This window comes from Chlorocebus sabaeus, chromosome 15, assembly GCF_047675955.1.
Source record: "Chlorocebus sabaeus isolate Y175 chromosome 15, mChlSab1.0.hap1, whole genome shotgun sequence".
NCBI lineage: Eukaryota > Metazoa > Chordata > Mammalia > Primates > Cercopithecidae > Chlorocebus > Chlorocebus sabaeus.
The window spans coordinates 48,948,084-48,961,360 of record NC_132918.1 but is presented as its reverse complement, the minus strand read 5'-3'; the positions used below and the strand labels follow the sequence as shown (position 1 = coordinate 48,961,360).

The 13,277-nt window shown below is 37.8% G+C and overlaps 1 protein-coding gene across 8 annotated transcripts in view; it reads right to left on the bottom strand.

The window, feature by feature from the left end:
* Nucleotides 1-13,277, bottom strand: part of TFDP2 (transcription factor Dp-2) — a 191,378-nt gene that overhangs the window by 139,472 nt on the left and 38,629 nt on the right. For all 8 annotated transcript variants that reach the window (XM_073023536.1, XM_073023534.1, XM_073023537.1 and 5 more), the window contains one exon: nt 4,164-4,279. In XM_073023536.1, coding sequence (XP_072879637.1) covers nt 4,164-4,178 — 15 coding nt within the window. In that variant the 5' untranslated portion in view covers nt 4,179-4,279. The remainder of the gene's footprint in view (nt 1-4,163; nt 4,280-13,277) is intronic.

Here is a 13,277-nt window from a genome sequence, read left to right as displayed (position 1 = left end):
TGTTCCAAAAAGGAAAAAAGCAGAAGTAACTTAATGGTCAACATTAGGAAACTGGTGTAATATCCGTACAATAAATAACATAAAATAGCCACTTAGGCCAGGTACCATGGCTCATGCCTGTAATAGCAGCACCTAGGGAGGCTAAGGCAGGAAGATTGCTTGAGCCCAAGAGTTTGAGACCAGTGTTAAGGAACATGGTGAGACCCTGTCTGTACAAAAAATAGAAGAAATTACATAGGCAAGGTGCCTGTAGTCCTGCTACTGGAGAGGCTGAGGTGGGAGCATCACTTGAGCCCAGGAGGTCGAGGCTGCAGTGAGCCATGATCACGCCATTACACTCCAGCCTGGGCAACAGAGCAAGACCCTGTACCAAAATAAAATAAAATAAAAAAATACAATACAATACAATTAAAATAAAATAAAATAAAGACACTTAAAATGATGTTTCAGAGATATCAAGATAAGAAAAGGCATTCATCACAGAAATTAAATAGTAGCCAGGCACGGTGCTCATGCCCGTAAACCCAGCACTTTGCAGTCCCTATTGCCCAGGTTGGAGGGCAGTGGCAACCTCCGCCTCCTGGGTTCAAGTGATTATCTTGCCTCAGCCCCTCTGGCCCAAGTAGTTGGGATTACAGGCACACTGCCACCATGCCCAGCTAATTTTTGTATTTTTAGTAGAGATGGGGTTTTACCACGTTGGCCAGGCTGGTCTCGAACTCCTGACCTCCAGTATCTGCCTGCCTTGACTCCCAAAGTGCTGGGATTAGAGGTGTGAGCCATCGCGCTGGCCCAATGTCTATACATTTTGATTGCTATATATACAAATTTGTGTACATATCAGATATCTTCCTAAGCAAAATTTTGCTGATAGTCTCTAGGCTATTTTTTCTTTGCTTTATCTGTATTTTCTAATTTTTCCATAATGAGTATTACAGCCTACGTATTTTTCTTGAAGATTCATTGACAAGGCAAAAAAACCCTCAAAAATTGTATTTCAAATTCTTTACTGCATTATTGCTTAAATTAGAACACACCTGCATTATTGCTTAAATTACAACACACAATCTAGAAGAATATCATTGGATAGTAGACACTATTTGATAGTAACTTTACCCCAGATACAATAAATATGTTGCCAGCTCCTCACCTCTTCCTTTTGCAAAATGATCCATCCTATATCTCATGTAGTTCCAGTAGGACAGTTGATCTTAGAGGCTCAACCGTGCCAGGCAGCACAAGTGGGCTCATGACTCAAAGCCTGGCCACTTACTGTATCCCACTTCCTTCTCCACAGTGTTTAAGCAAGGTCAACTCAAGCTCCTCCATAGATTTTGAAACACAAATACTAAAAAGGGGACAGGTGCAGTGGCTTACACCTGTAATCCCAGCACTTCAAGATCCCTTGAAGCCAGGGGTTTGAGACCAGCCTGGGCAACACAGCCAGACTCCATCTCTTTAAAAAACAAAAGTTCCCTCTCTCCTTCTGAGACAAGTATTATGAGGCCAGTGCAAGCCATTATGCCACCATATAGAGGGCCTAAAGATGGAAGGAGACAGACCCCTGACATCATCATTTGATCTCCTGAATCCAGATGTGTTTAAAGCAGTCTCTAGGCTTTTCAATTATATAAGTCAATACATTCCACTTTTTGTCTTCAGCTGTTTTGATAGGGTTTCGATCATTTGCAACTATAAGAGACCTAATAAAGCACGGGTAAGACAAAAGTCACTCTTCCACAAAAAAAACTGTTGTCATAAGAGAAATGTAAAATGAGAAACAAATTTAAAATGTTAAGTATTTGAATACATGTTTAGTAATGCCTCTGTAAGAGGGCAATCTCTTCCCTATCTATAATCTCTTCTGTGTTTGTGAATCACTTCTCAGTAACGTGATACAACTGATCACTTCTCCTCCTTGAAACACTTTCTTCACCTGGGCCTCCAGATCATCAGGATAACTCTTTTCTTCCTGTCTTTGCCCATTCTTTGAGTCTCCTTTATGGCTTCTCTTGCTTTCTATCTTTTTGTTGGAGAATCCCTGTGCTCAGACCTTGGTCCTTAAATATTTGTATCCATGCACTCACTATAGATCACATGTAGTCCCACTGCTTTACAATAATTTTAATATGAAATGACCCCAAAATTTCTACATCCATTCCTAAGCTTTCCCCTGAGCACCAGAGTCACTTATCAAATTGCCTAGCCAATATCTCCACTTGGAAGTTTTTAGGTTTCTCAGCTTTAGTATGTTCAAAACAGAACGTTTAAGTTTATCGCAATATCCTGTATCTCCCCTAAAAATTCCTCTTCTAATTAAACAGCACAGTCATTTACCCAGTTACACAAGTCAAATACTGAGAAGTCTCTAACTTCTTTGCTGCCCTCATATCCTAATAACTCAATAAATCCTGTGACTGTCCCTAAATAATGAAGCAAAATCTGTATCTGCTTCTAGTTACTAATGCATGTTAAAAGCAATGTTCTGAATTATACCCCAAAATAAGCAAACAGACATAAAGTAATAAGGGTTTGTTTGTTAATGCTATTGTTCGGCTGCATAGTGGGCAATATTTAGAACTATCGGTCTGACTTACAAGAAGCCCTTTATCATCTTTCCTCACACACTGTGCCGGGCCCGCAGCAGTCATTTTATGCAACAACACTTGCTTCTCCTAGTCACATCTAACTAAATCACCAGTCGACATCAGACTTAAACCGTGCCAGAGGCCCCTCCTAAGGAGTCTGAAATTGAAGCTTATACAGGCCAGCAGAATGTATCATCAGGCTGCCTCCTTCATTTTCTTTTCTTTTTTTTTTTTTTTTTTTTTTGAGACGGAGTCTTGCTCTGTCACCCAGGCTGGAGTGCTGTGGACGGAGCTCAGCTCACTGCAAGCTCCGCCTCCCGGGTTTATGCCATTCTCCTGCCTCAGCCTCCCAAGTAGCTGGGACTACAGGCGGCTGCCACCGTGCCCAGCTAATTTTTGTATTTTTAGTAGAGACAGGGTTTCACCACATTGGCCAGGCTGGTCTCGAACTCCTGACCTCAGGTGATCTGCCCACCTCGGCCTCCCAAAGGGCTGGGATTACAGGCGTGAGCCACCGCGCCCAGTCTGCCTCCTTCCCTTTCTTCACACCTCTCTCTGAACAGGCTGGTCCCCTAACATGTAGATGGAGACACTGAGTGGGGCCATGTTCTACCATCCTGGCTGGAAAACTGAGAAAGATGATTTGGACAGACAGACGAAGGGAGAAATGGAGCAGGTACACAGTAACAAGTTGAGAGACATGAGAAAGGAAAACCAAATACTGCTTCAATTCCTGCTGGATTTCTAGTTTCTGGGCCTGGATCTTTCTAAGAGTCCACAAAATTCCCACTCTTAAATTCCTTGAGACATCCCTGTATCTTTATAATAAATTCCCTTTTCGTTTAATTCCCAAAGATTCTTACATAATAATATAGGAACAGCAAAGCAATTATACTTTAATACATATAACATAGGAACAGTAAAGCAATTTATAAATAATTCCCCTATATGTTGTACTCTTTAAGGCATAATTCTCTACCATAACTGGAAATAAACTCATTAATAAAGAATGACAAATAAATATATAAAGAGTGACATATAACTTGAAAGGAGGTATATTCAGAAATGATCACCTCAAGTAGAGGGAAAAACTTGAATAAGAAAACATCTAAAATCTAATGTTTCTTCAGGAACCATCTCATGGAAGGTAGCAAGCTACTTTAAACAATATCTGAGCATACATATTTCCCTGAGTAACCAAAAAAAAAAATAAAAAAATTAAGCCAAAGAAAATAGTAATTTGCTCAAAAAGGCCCAGGAACCCTCCAGCAAGTACCAAAACAAATTTATTACGATATCCAAAAGACGAGGGTGGGAAACTTTCTGGAGATAGCAATTTGCAGCTGTTGAGAAGTAACTTGGTGCCAATTTGCAAGAATGATACCATCTCCATTAGGGCACTGTATTCAATCGCATTAAAGTTTATCTCATATTCTGCATAAACATAAACAAATACAATTATAAATCCATGCAAGTAAATTAAATCTGATTAACCAGAATGGTGAGAAAATATGTAGGAAAAAAGCACAGCTCACTTTAAAAAATACTTACATTAAAAAGTTTACAAATACTTACATTTTTTGCCGTCATGTCAAACTGTATTCTATTTAAGGTTCTGTAAAGCCATTAAAAAAAAGAAAAAGAAAAAAAGAAAAAAACCTTTGTCTTCAATAATTCTTTAAAAGAACAACCTGTTAAAGGAAAACAGAGGGAATAATAATGTAATAATAATAGGCAACATTTATGTCATATTTACTATGTGATATGCATTGTTATCTAATTGAACTGTCTAAATTAATCTTCACAACAACACTATGAGGTTTATACCATCTTAATCCCCATTTTCCAGATAAAAACCAGGGCTTAGAAAGGTTAAGTAATTTGACCAAGTCAACTCAGTTCACAAGCAATGGAGCCTGGGCTTTGAAATGGTATTAGGCTATGCTGCTTTAGAAAACCCACTGAAAGAAACACCAGGGCTTCTTGCAGAAATGGCTGATTCTAGTACAAGATAAACCTAGAACATCTTATTGTGCCTAAAGTAAGGAAGGGCTCAAAAAATGATGGAGACATGTCAAAAGCACACAGAAACTAGCTTAAAGAGCCTACAACTGGACAATTTGCAACAACTGAGCACCAAAGTACATAATAATAGTAACAGATTATAAACCCATTGAATAAAATAATAATCCAGGATTATTGGGGCTAATGGGGGAGAAGAGAAATTCTTTGCATTAGAACACCAACTAATAAATATAAATGAGTGATACAGTTAGTAAAACTTCCATTTTGGAACCATCATAACTAATAAGAAAAGAATCATTAATACACAGTAAAACTAGTCAGTGAAAATGTGGTGAAAAATAGGTATTTCGATAGCGCTGAAATATCTCCCTACCAATTCAAATTTTCTAGTGAAAGAAATACGGCATAAACCACTTTAGCCAAGTGATCAAAGTTACCAATGATTACCAATAATGGGGCAAGCCAACATGTGTCTCTTCAAGCGCACTGAGATGGATATCACATGAATTCTGAGGTACATTTGCCCAATATGCAAAATCTAAATCTAACCATGAGGAAATACCAGAGAAATACAAATTGAGAGGCGTTCTACAAAATAATGGCCTGAATTCTTCAAAAAATGTTAGTGTCATGAATGGCAAAGAAAGGCTGAGAAACTTTCCAGATTTAAAAAGACTAAAAACCTGCTGGGCGTGGTGGCTCACGCGTGTAATCCCAGCACTTTGGGAGGCTGAGGTGAGCGGATCACCTGAGGTCAGGAGTTCGAGACCAGCCTGGCCAACATGGTGAAACCCCTTCTCTACAAAAAATACAAAAAAATGACCTGGGTGTGGTGGTGCATGCCTGTAGTCCCGGCTACTTGGGAGGCTGAGGCAGGAGACTTGCTTGAACTCAGGAGGCGGAGGTTGCAGTGAGCTGAGATTGCGCCACTGCACTCCAGCCTGGGAGACAGAAAAAAAACTGCTGTGAAGACCATTATTTGGGTGATTGGAGATTAGGTCTACAGACTGGATAACAGTATTGTTTCAATGTTACATTTCCTGATTTTGATCAATAAACTGTGGAGTTTTCTTCACATCTTTTTGGATTCCAAAAACTATGGAGTTTTCTATAATTGAGGGTCCTTTTTCTTACAAAACATACACTAAAATATTTAGGAGTGGAGGGGTATAATGGTGGCAACTTACTCTCAAATGATGAAAAAAATATGATCTCACTTTACAGAGAAAGTGAGAATAATAAAGAATATATGACAAAATGGTTACAACTGGTGAATCTGGGTGAAGGGCATCTGGGAGTTCTTTGACCTATTTTTGTAACTTTTCTCTTATTTTAAAATTATCTCAAAATTAAACTTTAATAAGACATTCAAGGGAAAGGATAAAATAAAACTTAACTTTGAAAAGATCATAAATAATGGGGGTTCAAAGAAATGGGGGCTTCAAATGGCTGCCTTATATGCTAGAATTTGAATCTACAAGTAAAAATTTTGTGGAAGAAAAGCAAGGTTTTATTTGTTGTTGTTTTCTGTTTTCTCATGTGCAGAACGTGCAGGTTTGTTACATAGGTATACATAGGTGTATGTGTGCCCTGGTGGTTTGCTGCACCTATCAACCCATCACCTAGGTTTTAAGCCCCACATGCATTAGCTATTTGTCCTGATGCTCCCCCTCCCATTTTTTTTGCTTTTCAATAAAACACTGAATTTGTAATTTTTCAGTGATAAAGCATAAATTTTAAAATCTAAGTAAATCTAAGTAAAACCTGAACTACAATTACAAGTTTTGCTTTCTCACTGTAGTTGTACAATGTCTATTATGACCTAACCTAAAAATAAACTTCCTATGCTATAACTGTTCTACATTTATCAATTATTTCTTACATCCTCTATAGTGATATAAATTTAAATATGAGATAAATAAAGCACAAATTCGTGATATCCCATTCAACAGACTACTGGGCATATTCAAACTAAGAATTTAAAGTATTGCATTTTTGAAGATTAATATTTCAACCAAGCTTGATCTAACAGATCTATATAGAATTCTGTATCTGATAGATCTGAAACATCTCTTCAGGCACAAATTTATAAAATTTGTCCATATATGCTATCACCAAGGAGGACGCAAAAATTTCAAAGAGGAAATATCACACAGATTATGGTCTCTGACTACAATGCAATTAAATTAGGAATCGATTATTTTTTAAAAAGTTAAAAGTTATATATATTTAGCTATATTATTAAACACTCCATGAATCTGAAATATTTAGAACTAGAATGATATTTAAAAAGTAATAAAAAATAAAATATTCAGAAATAAATGACAATGAAAATTTTAAAAACGTATAAAATCCAGCAGAACTAGTACTTAGGGTATATTTATATTTCCTTTTATTCATTAAGTCATCAATCAATTTAAATACATAAAAGAACAGTGAGAACTCAAAGAAATATGAAAAGAAACAAAGAGCATAAATTAATGAAATAGAAAAAAAATCAACAAATTAACAACCTGGTTCTAAGTGTCCCGCTTAAAGTCAGCATCTAATAAATAAAGCAGCAATGCAGCAGAGTGGAAAGAGTATGGACTTTGGCTCCGTCTCAGCTCTGATCCTTATTAGTTGTGTAATCCTGAACAAGTAACCTAACCTCTTAGAGTCTCCATGTCTTCATCGGAAAAATTGATATACTGAATGTTTCAGAGTTATGTTAGGAGTTTATATGCCCTCCAGTTGATACATAAATATTCTGAACACTCCTAACAACAAAGAAGTTCAACTTTAACCAATTTAAGACTATCTCATGACCTGCTGAAATAGTTATAACAAAAAAACTACAAAATATTTTCCATCAAAAATATGGTTTGAACATGTTAAATTTTAGAAACCCTCTATATTTCCAAAGCAAACACTATTGCCTACCCAATATCATTTTCCTCTTCTTCCTTACAAGCTGACGTGGCAATGTGCCCAGCTACAAATACTACATCGTCAACCTTCCTCTCAGATGGGCTAACCATATCACAGATGACGTAATTCTGGCCAACGAAATATAAGCAGACATTGTTGGTGTGGCCTACCAGATTCAGCTAGTAGGTGTCCTTTTTTCCCCACCCCCTTTTTTTTTAGTGCCCAGAGCACAGTTATGATGGCTAGAGCTGCTTGTCTCTGGACATCTGTTTCATTTCTGAATTCAGTACTCAACAATGTTATATTTCCTAAGGGCTGGGCTATTGAGGGTCACTGTGTTATTCATGCAAACAAAATGAAATTAACAGAGTATTACTATTTCAGCCAATATAGTAAGAGGATACCAATAAAAATAGCCACATTAATTAGCTTCACAGAACAAAGTACAGGCCGGGCGCGGTGGCTCAAGCCTGTAATCCCAGCACTTTGGGAGGCCGAGACGGGCGGATCACGAGGTCAGGAGATCGAGACCATCCTGGCTAACACGGTGAAACCCCGTCTCTACTAAAAATACAAAAAAAAAAAAACTAGCCGGGCGAGGTGGCGGGCGCCTGTAGTCCCAGCTACTCCGGAGGCTGAGGCAGGAGAATGGCGTAAACCCGGGAGGCGGAGCTTGCAGTGAGCTGAGATCCGGCCACTGCAGTCCAGCCCGAGCTACAGAGCAAGACTCCGTCTCAAAAAAAAAAAAAAAAAAAAAAAACAAAGTACAATTTTGTTTGGTATTCCTTTGAATCTCCACACCAGAGTACAGTACAAACTGGAATCTCTAAGTATTACCTAAATAATAAATGTTTGAAATACAGCCAAAGTGCATGGATTTCTTAAGCAAATTTACCTTAACATCTCTGTGTCTCAATTTCTTCATCTCCAAAATAGTAAGAGTCAGCCACTTAATTAAATGAGTCAATACATGTAAAATTACTAAGACACTGCTTAGCACAAGGTAAGCATTCAATGCTAGAGGGGGAAAAATCTGTTCATTGATTTCTCATGACAAATTAAGGCTTCCTTCTCTAAAATAAATAATACATAATTCCCACATTGTAGAAGTGAAAAATACCATAACATACATCCAATTTCAAAATAGAAAAAAAAAATCTGTTTAATTGTGGTTAAAAAAAACTCTTCTAAAATTAACAAGAGTAGGCAATAACTTCATTCATTCATTACTCATCCAGCAAATACTGAACAGTCACTATGTGCATGGCACTATCTCAGGCAATGAAGACGGCCTAGCAGATAAGAAAGACTGTAATCACCAAACGTTCAAATGTAATTTTAAAGAAATAAAGTTACATTAAGATAGACACGGTAAAAACAAATGGGATTGTGATAGAGACCTTCTTCATTTAATTAAAAATGAAGTATGCTGTATTGGCTTTGAGTGATACTTTATAGCATTTTAATTTAAAAATACACATTTCTAAATAGTTTTAAAGTTTTTGTCTTTTTTGACATTGTCTTTAATCTATAAATTATTTGCATTGTATGACTTAAATCTTCAAAAGTGTCCAGAAATTAAATAAATTTGGCACAGAAAGGTTCAAGAAGTTGCCATCTTTGGCAGTATGGATGATTCTCAGAGATAAACCAGCCATGTGCACTGATGCATTATGTTTTATCCAGACTCAACAATTGCACACTTCTTCCTGTCACCAAGCTCTTCTGTTAGTTAAAAAAATAAGTTGGATTTCTTCTTCCAGCTTCATGAACACATTATGTCAAGCTCAAAAAGTCAATCTTTTGACCTCACCATCTGCCATGATCTCTTGTCAGTTTCAGACAATGCAACTCCCACAGATGGTCTCAAAATGCAAGCCCTTTCCCATTCCAATCACAATTTAGCAGCTCCAGCCACAAAGCCTCTTAAAATTAATCAAAATACAAGGAAGAAAGCAAAAACAGCTATGGATAAATTTGTAGAATCATGCAGTAACATAATTTGAATCAGGATTTGCACACTTTCTAACACTGCCAAAAAAGCTGCTATTAAAATTTAATAGGAAAGGTAGCATATTTAAATGGCAGACATAACTAATTTTAAATACATGCTCATGACTCAAAATTTAGAAAATACACAAAAAGCAAGAAACAGATCAGCCATAATCCTACTTGTCAGAAGCAACTTCAATAAACTTATTGGTATAAATCCCTTCAGTATTCTCTCTGTGCATTCAAACTTTTGAGATGTGGTATTAATTAGAAAACATTTTCTTTTTTTTCTTTTTTTTTTTTTCCGAGACGGAGTCTTGCTCCATCACCTGGGCTGGAGTGTAGTGGCGCGATCTCGGCTCACTGCAACCTCTACCTCCTGGGTTCAAGCAATTCTCCTGCCTCAGCCTCCCAAGTAGCTGGGATTACAGGCACACACCACCATGTCTGGCTAATTTTTGTATTTTTAGTAGAGATGGGGTTTCACCATGTTGGCCACGCTGGTCTTGAACTCCTGACCTCGTGATCCACCCGCCTCAGCCTCCCAAAGTGCTGGGATTACAGGCGTGAGCCACCACGCCCAGCCCTAGAAGATATTTTCATAGAAAGGGATAATATGTAACCTTTTCTTAGGTGAACAGCTTATCTAGGCATTCTCTCAAGTGCTTCAGATGTATATCATATCATTCCCACCACAACTCTATCAGATAAATGTTATTATTTTCATTTTACAGAAGACAAAACAGTTTTAGAGAGTTCAAGCAATTTTCCCAGTTAACCAACTGTACAAATTACAGTGCCAGAATATGAACCCAGGATCTCACACCAGCAAAAGTGTTCTTAACTACTATAATACTTTACAAGATATATCTGACTTGAGATATAATATAGTCTCAAGATATTGTAATAAAATGATCTATAATTATTATTACAATAAATTCAAAAAAATGATAACCTACTATACTGAAAGAATCCTTTAAAATCTCATATAGGACATATACATATGACATATAATTTTTCTTCTTTTCAATTGTTTAAAATTTCAGTATTAAATTGAATTTTTCTTTATTTTTTGAGTAGGTTGTGTGAAAGTTGATTACATGCCAGTCAGAGCTTGCCAGCTCCCCAAAACCTTACTAGTGCCAATGAGCTTTCTTGAAGTGATATGCAACATTTCTCCTTTTTATAAAACCTCTAACCTCTTTGTTCTTCAGACACAGCCAAGACTACATGGTCTGTGTGTATTCCCCAAATCGCAATTCTTTTTTTTTTTTTTTTGAGACAGAGTGTGGCTCTGCCACCCAGGCTGGACTGCAGTGGCATGATCTTGGCTCACTGCAACCTCTCCCTCCCGGGTTCAAGCAATTCTCCTGCCTTAGCCTCCCAAGTAGCTAGGATTACAGGAGCCCACCACCATGCATGGTTAATTTTTTTATTTTTAGTAGAGACGGGGTTTCACCATGTTGGCCAGGCTGGTTTCAAACTCCTGACCTCAAGTGATTCCGCCCACCTCAGCCTCCCAAAGTGCTAGGATTACAGGCACAAGCCACCATGCCCGGCCTGCAATTTTCTTCTCAAATAAAATATTTTAATCCCAGAGATTTGTTGCTATATTTCAACTTGACAGTTGTAAATTTCCTCATTCACTTTTTTCACAGCTACACAGTATTCCTTTACATCGTTTCACTAGCCTCTACTGACAGACATTTAGATTTCATAATCTAAACTAGTGACAGTAATGACATTTTAATGACTCAAATCTTTAATGTTGTCTAGCATGCTGATATGGTATATGCCTACCTCTCCAGTTCTATTAAACCCCTTTCCTACACCTCTTTTCTGATCCATTTCCACTGGCTTCTGTAAGTTCTTCAAAAACGTGCTCCTCCTGCCTCAAGGGCCTCTGTACATGCTGTTCCTTCTGTCTGGAACCTTTACCTGACAAACTCATCTTCCTTTAGATCCCTTCTCAAATGTCACTTTCTCAGGGAAAACCATCCGTTTTCTACTACCCAGTCTAGGCCAGGGGTATCAACCTATTGCTCTCCTACTTTCTCCTTTAATAGTATACACTGAGTTGCCATTGTATATTTATTTCTGTGATAATCAGATTGTGGTCTGTCTCTGCCAACTAAAGTATAAATTCCATGAGGGCAGGAACCCTGTCCATTTTGTTCACTCTTACATATCAAACACCTGGCACATGGTTGAAGCTTAAGAAATATTTGTTAAACGAATTATAGACTCAGTATTTTATTTATTTTCATCCTTTAAAAATGTATGACAACCCCATTCAATATGACTTGGCAGAAAATGAAAACCATGCAAACATTTAACACACACACATCTGAAATGTCAGTAAGCTACATTTTTTTTTTTTTTTTTTTTTTTTTTGAGATGGAGTCTCACTCTGTCACCCAGGCTAGAGGGCAGTGGTGCGATTTCAGCTCAGTGAAACCTCTGGCTCCTGGGTTCAAGCGATTCTCCTGCCTCACCCTCCCAAGTAGCTGGGGTTAAAGGTATGTGCCACCACCCCTGACTAACTTTGTATTTTCAGTAGAGACGGTGTTTCTCCATGTTGGTCAGGCTGGTCTCAAACCGCCGAACTCAGGTGATCCACCCGCCTCGGCCTCCCAAAGTGCTGGAATTACAGGCATGAGTCACCGTGCTTGGCCAGCCACATAGTGTTTTGAATGTCATTTTTCTATCATGTTGACAAAGTGATTGAAAACAAGTAGCTTAATACTAAAAGAAGATTAGATACAGAGTACTATCTCACCAAATAAATTTATTGAGGTAGAATTCTTCTGTCACTCCCTGGCAAATTGATTTTTTTTTTTTTTTTTAATTGAAACAGAGGTCTCACTATATTGCCCAAGCTGGCCTCAAATTTCTGGCCTCAAGACATCCTCTTGCCTCAGCCTCCTGAGTAGCTGGGGCTACAGGCACATGTATCTATCATTCACCAGCATTTTATTTGTATTCGTTACTTTTTAAAAAGTTACAATAGAGCACAATTAGTTTCATTAATTTTTAGCAGAAAAAAATAGGTGAGAGTTTTTCTAAAAAAAACACTTTTATTTACTAAAAGCTGTTCTTCCTAGAACCACTGGCATTTTACACTTTACACAAAAAAAGAGACTTATTTTTATGTTAATTGCTCCCTTTATTTTAGAGACAGGGTCTCACTCTGTCACCCAGGCTAGAGTGCAGTGTGGCATGATCTCAACTCACTGTAACCTCCACCTCCTGGGTTCAAGTGATCCTCCCACCTCAGCCTCCTCAGTAGCTGGGACTACAGGTGTGTCCACATCTGGCTAATTTTTGATATTTTTGTAGAGATGGAGTTTCGCCACGTTGCCCAGGCTGGTCTTGAAATCCTAAACTCAAGAGATCTGCCCATCTCAGCCTCCCAAAGTGCTGGGATTGCAGGCATGAGCCACCACGCTCAGTCCATTGCTCATTTTTTAAAATTGAAAAGAAAAAAAAAAAAAAGCCCAGACTTACATAAGCTTTTATCCAGACTCTCTACAATGATAAAAACTGGTTAATACTATAAGCAATCATTAACAGTATATATGTGTAGTGAAATAATGAATAAGAAAATGTATAATGAGAAAACGAGATACATGAATAACGTTATCTGAGCACTACTCATTCATTTACTTATTGGATAAATACTTATTGATAGCTAGCTACCCGTCAAACACTGAGTATTAAAAATACTGAGCACTGGCCGGGTGCAGGGGCTCACACCTGTAA